Below are 6,715 nucleotides of genomic sequence, written 5' to 3'. Positions count from 1 at the left end.
GTGAATTTGGAAGAGGAATTTGGGGCAAGATTTAGCAAAGAACACTAGATTTACTTTATATCGTAGAGAGAAGAATGTATAATTGCTGGAACGGAGGGCTAGGTGCAGCTGGGAAGTAGTTAGAATAAACAGAAACAATGTAAATGTTACAAACTCGGCCCAGAGAGAAAATACTGGTGGGAAAAAGATTGAATGTGAGAAATAACAATGTAACGGATATTTGATTGAATGAAATATAGTTGTGTTATTTTAATTGAAATTGTATATCGGTGTGTTGTAATTGGGATTCATGGGCTTATCGCTAGAATCAGTTTTCTACATTACTATATATCTATATCTATATATATATATTTATATATCAATCAGTTTTTTTGTTTTTTTTTTCAATAAAAGTGGATTATTCTTACACAAGATTCAAAGACTAGAGGAAAGAACCCTGGGAAGAAAACCTCTGGTAACAGCTCATAAAATAAACCTATAGTATCTGCAGATCAGTTTATAAGCCCCATGCTCGAACACTCCCCCAGACAACGAACATGAATACTTGAAATGAAAGGAGAAAGCGGGAATAATTATCATCATAAAATTTTACATCAACATTACTCAAGAAAAGAAAATCACATAACTATTGCTGCAAACCTTGCCATACCCTGGAAGGAATTTCCTCAAAACCCACCTCTCACTGATTAGCATTGCTATCAATCGCTAAATTTGCCAAATAATCTGCAATCTTATTAACTTCTCTGTAACAATTTGATTTCTTTTTCATAACACATTGAATAATCACCATAGAATCATGAAATTCTGCATAATTGTTAGTTTTAAAACCAATAGCATGACACTTAGCTCGAATAAAATTTGCGGCGCTTGTGATCTGAAATATCAATGCAAACAAAATCACACATAGTAAAATCCAAAAAGCAACACATAGTAAAATCCAAAAGCAAAGCAACCATCGTTATGAATTATAGAAATATAATCTATGCTACTCTTCCCTTCTTTTATGAGATTGAGGTTCCACAAAATTTTAACTAATTAGAAAGTAGCTATTTGATAGTAAAATCTTTGACATATAAAATCAATAGTTGTGTACTTATTACTGGATTACTTGTTAGAAAGAATGGCTTTTGGCAAGCTACACATACCATAGATCCCTACAAACTGTAGAGTGTGATCTCTTTTAGAAAACTAAAATATGTTTTTTTGAAAGTTCACTATGTATTTTACAAGCATGAATGACATTCTTTTATTACTTTGACAAAACAGTCTACAATTTTTTTTTGTAGCCTCTCCTCGTCAGTATCACTTAAAATGACATTGCTTACCAGTATCAGTATCTTTTGTCCGCAAATTTATTTTAGCTACTAGATAGAGAATTACGGTTTAGCTGAACCTCTTGAGCTAAGAGCTAAGGATTAAGGGGAATACATTCCACCCAATTACTGTGAGGAACATCCCAAACTCATCCCCTTTTCATGTGAGAGAATTGCACTCATCAAGGCGTGATTCCTATTGGGCTCACTAAGAACCTTTCAACTTCACTGTCAGACCAAGTTCCCATTGACATACATACAAATATTTTGAAAATTGAGAAAACACAAGAAGATGAGCTTGATAAGAATAAGATGGACCTTGAGTATAAACTATTTAGATTAAAGAAATGTAATCAATTAACAATAGAATCAAACAAATTTGTTTATGATTTTCACCATGTGAAATAAAACAGATTTTAAAAAATATTTAGTGTTGCTTTAGGTTTTGATTCAAACTTTTAAAGTGACTATTTTTATCTATTCTTTTTTAATAAGTAAAAAATTATCTTCTAATTATAATAATATATGCATTCATACAAAAACTCAATCACAATAATATTAATAATGTTAAACTAACATAAAATAATTATCAATTCAGCCTTCTTAGATTAAAGAACACCAATCAATGCATTTGAATATATGCATTTGCAAATATTTAAAACTAAGAAAGGTTATTGAATAAAAATATGGACATATTAACTATTGATCTAAACCCATATTAAGTGGATTAGTCAAGGGAAATAATAGTATCAAGTAAAACCCATAAGTTCCTAGATTAAAGAATACCAATCAATAAATCTGAACCAATAATCTAGTCGTTAATAGTAATCTTAAATTAAAAAATACTAATAAATAAAAGCATGGACACGTTAACTAAATGAATATCAAAGATGTTAATCAATAATTTTTGACAGAAAATATTAGTTTAGTTGATAGTAGTTATTTCAAATAATACCAGCTTTGGAGAAAAATGTATATTCACAAAACAAGTGAAAGAAAACACATACTAATCCCTTTCCTAAAATATCTTCAACTTATGACCTAGAATAAAATAAAGTCAAGTAGGACAAGAAAATACCAATATCAGGTAAGACCCATTAATAGTTAAATTAAACAATATAAATCAATACATCTCAATCAATAAAATTTGTAAAAGAAAATAATTTCAAATTATATCAGTTTTAGAAAAAACATAATAAAATTTGATATGTATCTTCAAAAAACAATTGAAAGAAAACATACACTAGCCTCTACCTTTGTTCACAAGATGTTTGGTTCTCTTTATTTTTTGTCGTGTACAGGGTTGTGGGTTCCTTCTAATGTTGGCTCAATCTAGCTGTGGACGTGGCAGTCATTTTTCCTATTTTGTTTCCTAGGTTTCTTTGCTTTATGCCTTTGCAAAGGTTGTTTCCATGAGTTTGGTGGACATTGTTGTTGTGGAAGGTTTTGGGGATTTTTCCTTTTATTGGTTGCTATGGTTGCTATTTTTTTATTCAGTCCTATTTGGTGGTTCATTGGTTGTTGTGGTCATTTAGGTTTCTATTGATGGGTTTGTTCTTGTTGGAACCATTTCAATGATGACCTTTCTGACATTGTTTGGGTTGGATTTTCTTCTTATGGGTGTACATAGAGGTGGTGTTTTTCTATCTTAGCATTCTCTAGGTAGCAATTGTGCTAGGTTTTGGTTTCTGTTTGGAAGGTTTGGTCTCTGTTTGGAGTATTTGAGTCTCTCTATGTGATTGTTGGGGCTTGTCTCTTTGTCTATTGGTAATTTGCACTACTCTTGTTAAGATGTTGCTACTAATTTTCAAGGGAAAATATTAGTTGTTTGCTTTCCTTGTTTTTTGGTTAAGAGATAGTTCTCAGTTTGGAGTCTAGTGCTTTCAGGTTTCCATTGTGTCTATGTGGGTTCGATCTATAATTCTTTTGATCTTTCTTTGTGTGGTTCATGGCTATGGATTGGGTTTGACTCTTGCTAAAACATTTTTTTTCTTTGGTAATTCCTATTGTGGTGGTGGCATTCCTTATGGAGTGGGTGGTTGGCCATGTGGGAGAGGTTGAAAGTGGCTTTTTGAAGGCTTCTCTTCTCTTTGGCTTCTTAGAGGTGTGGTTAGATCATGTGAAACACTTCTTCTTGGTGGTTTCTTCCTCTATTGTTCCTATTGAGGTAGGATCCTCTTTTGTGGAGGCGGAGAGGAGTTTTGCGGAAGTGGGTTGGAGTTGCCAATTGGAGACCTTTGTTGGTTGTTGCACTTAGTTCTTTCATGATTAGCTTCTGTTTGTATGGTTCTGGGTTCACTAATAGTTACTTGAGTGACATTTTGTTGCATCTTTGTTCTATCTAGTGGGTTTCAAATTCTTGTAAATTCCAAGGGTTCTAGGTCCCTTCAAAAAATGTTGTATAGGGTTTCAAAACCTATTTTTCTCTTAATAAAAAATGATTCCAACATAGAAGAGGAGCCTAGTTGATACTAGTAATTTTAAATTATATCAATTTTCGAAACAAATAGTAGTGTTTGAAATGTATCTTCACAAAACAAATACATAAAATCATAGTGCACTTGATACTAGTAATTTTAAATTATATTAGCATTGAAAATAAAAAATAGCATTTGAGATGTATCTTCACAAAACAATTGAAAGAAAACATATCTTTGTCTTTTTTTCTTAAACTGTTGTCAACTAATGACATACAAGAGCATAAGTCCAATAGAAAATGCAAATACTAGCAGCAAATAAAGCCCATAAATTCTTAGATTATAGAATACCAATCAATACATCTGAGTCAAATACTAATATCAACAAAAAATATTAGAGCAATTGAGAGAAATTATCTAGCATTTGACATGCATCTTCAAAAAACATTTGAAAGAAAACTTAAAATAGTCTCTTTCCTAAAATATTGTGAACTTATGATTTACCACAATATTATGTCCAACAGGAAAATACCACTTTGAAATAAACCCCAACATTATTAAAGTAAAGAATACCAATTAATAGAAACATGGATATATTAACTACACTAATATCAAAAATACTAATCATACAAAATAATTAAAAGAAAACATACGAGAAAGACATACACTCTCCCTTTCTTAAAATATTGTAAAATTATGACCTAAAAAAACATTAATTCTAGCACATTAGTAAAATACTAATATCAAATAGAAAACAATTGAAAGAAAACATGCGCTAGTCTTGCCAACTTAAAACTAAAACAACATCAAGTCCAAAAATTGCAGGAAAATACCAATACCCAGTCGAGCAGATCAAGAAAATACCAATACCAACATGAAAATACCAATACCAAATAAAACCCAACATTCTTAAATTAAAGAATAACAATCATTATGTCTGAATATATGTCTATACCATTATTAAAAACTAAAAAACATTAATCAATTAAAACATAAACACATTAACTAGATTAATATCAAAAATATTAATCAATAATATTTTTTGATAGAAAATATCAGAACAATTGATATTTAATAATTTCAAATTATATCAAAAAATGAAATGAAAAGTAACATTTCAGATTTATCTGCTCAAAACAATCCAAACCCTAATCAGCTTATCACCTAAAGCAGGTTAAGTCCAGTATCAAATAAAATCCATAACTTCTTGAAGTACAGAAACTCATTATAAAGTTACTTGACAACAAAGTGTAAGTACCATGTTTTCAACCTTCACGCCTGACTTCTTCCTGAATTTCAGGCCAGCCTTCTTCGTCAAACGTCCATTGATTTTCATGCCTGATTTCTTCCTCGTCTTCAGGAGTCAAGTCATTTTGTATGTTAAATATCTCTCTGACCTCTTCTGCTCTTTTATCCTTAATCCTGTCTGCTACAGTTTGGCATATTAAATCTTGAAGATTGTGTATAACCAGGTACTGGGTGGCCATGATGAGATTAAAAAGGGTTTCTTGATCAAGGTCCTTCACGAACTCCTGATCCCACATCTTCACATCCTTCTCCGAGATGGTGTTGGCGGCATTAACATGATATGCGCAGTACTCGACCACCTTCGCCATTATTTCACTGGAAATGATGTGCAAAGGCACGTTGCCGTCAGTGCCGGTGTCACTCAGAGCGTTCTTTAACATCTGCGACTGCATGGCTACGCCATACTCTACCTCAAAAATAGTGTCATCCGAACTCTTCAATCTCACCTTACATTCCTTCGCCATGGCTGCAGTGGGATCCTCCGCCATGCCTGTCGCGAAAGGAATGTTACAGAAGAGATTGACCAAAAAACGTTGGGAAACTCGCTATGTAATTTGGTATAAATAGGGGATATTTTTGTTTATGCTGCTGGGGAAACTCGCTTTGTAATTTGGTATATATAGGGTATTTTTTGTTTATGCTGTTTAGGGATTAGTTTTTTCATTTGGGAGGTGGTTGTTAAGTTTTAGGTTTTAATTTTTATTATTTGATATCGGTGAAGTTTAGAGGTGTAATTATTCATAATAGGAGTGAGGTGTAATAGTGTGGTTTATCTTGTCTTGCCAGGTGGTCTATAAAAGCTTGGATATTTGTAAGAGGTGAGGTGTAGGTGATTAAGTTTTAGGGTTTTTGTCATGTTGACCATAGTGTAATAGCGTGATTTTACGCATAGAATGAGGTGAGGTGTAATAGCCTAATTTATGCTATCTTGGGAAGTGGTTAAGTTTTAGGGGTTTTTTCATGTTGACCACTTATGCCTTCATTATGGATAGTAAGAGGTGAGGTGTAATAAAATGATTTATGTTGTCTTGGGAGGTGGTTATGTTTTAGCGTTTTTTTCATGTTGACCCATTATGCTTTCCTTACCCATAGTAAGAGGTGAGGAGCGTGATTTATGTTGTCTTGAGAGGTGTTATGTTTTAGGGTTTTTTTAGGTGTTGACCATTTATGCTTTTATTATTTGATGTTGGTAAGCTTAGAAGTGTAATCAGAGATAGTAAGAAGTGAGCTGTAATAGTATGATTTATGTTCTCTTGTGAATTAGTTTTCTTGGAAGGTGATTTTTAATTAGTAATATACTTTATAAATATATTATTAACTAAGATTTTAATTTTATGTAATGTAGTTACCTTAAATTTTTATATGAATTTTATGTTTTGTATGTATCCAAACTTTATTTTGAGTGCATATAAATATAGTTTTATTTGTTATTCTTTTGGACATCCATTTTTTTATTTGATTTACTTAAGCTTTATTTTATAGTTAGTTTCTTTAGGTGAAAGTTCATTTAACTTTATTTTTTTTGAATATATACATAGTATTTTAATTTTATTTTTGTTAACATACATATTCTATTATATTTCAGGTATTACTATCATGCCTCTCTCCATAACTTGTCTTTTATTAATTTTTGGTAGCATAAATAGATGGTTTAATATTTTACTTAATGTAACAATT

At 31.5% G+C, this 6,715-nt stretch overlaps 1 protein-coding gene across 1 annotated transcript; it reads right to left on the bottom strand.

The window, feature by feature from the left end:
• Window positions 1-4,995: 4,995 nt before the first annotated feature.
• On the bottom strand, window positions 4,996-5,526 carry LOC131030791 (SKP1-like protein 12). Its single transcript, XM_057961705.2, has one exon. The coding sequence runs from the start codon at window positions 5,524-5,526 to the stop codon at window positions 4,996-4,998; it is 531 nt and encodes a 176-aa protein (XP_057817688.2).
• Between the last annotated feature and the right edge of the window lie 1,189 nt (window positions 5,527-6,715).

The sequence above is a fragment of the Cryptomeria japonica genome, chromosome 7 (assembly GCF_030272615.1).
Source record: "Cryptomeria japonica chromosome 7, Sugi_1.0, whole genome shotgun sequence".
In the NCBI taxonomy this organism is placed as follows: Eukaryota; Viridiplantae; Streptophyta; class Pinopsida; order Cupressales; family Cupressaceae; genus Cryptomeria; species Cryptomeria japonica.
This window is presented reverse-complemented; position numbering and strand designations above follow the sequence as displayed.

What these genes read in the sequence shown, in the direction of transcription:
- LOC131030791 (XM_057961705.2), bottom strand. Translation starts at nt 5,526, where the DNA reads ATGGCGGAGGATCCCACTGCAGCCATGGCGAAGGAATGTAAGGTGAGA.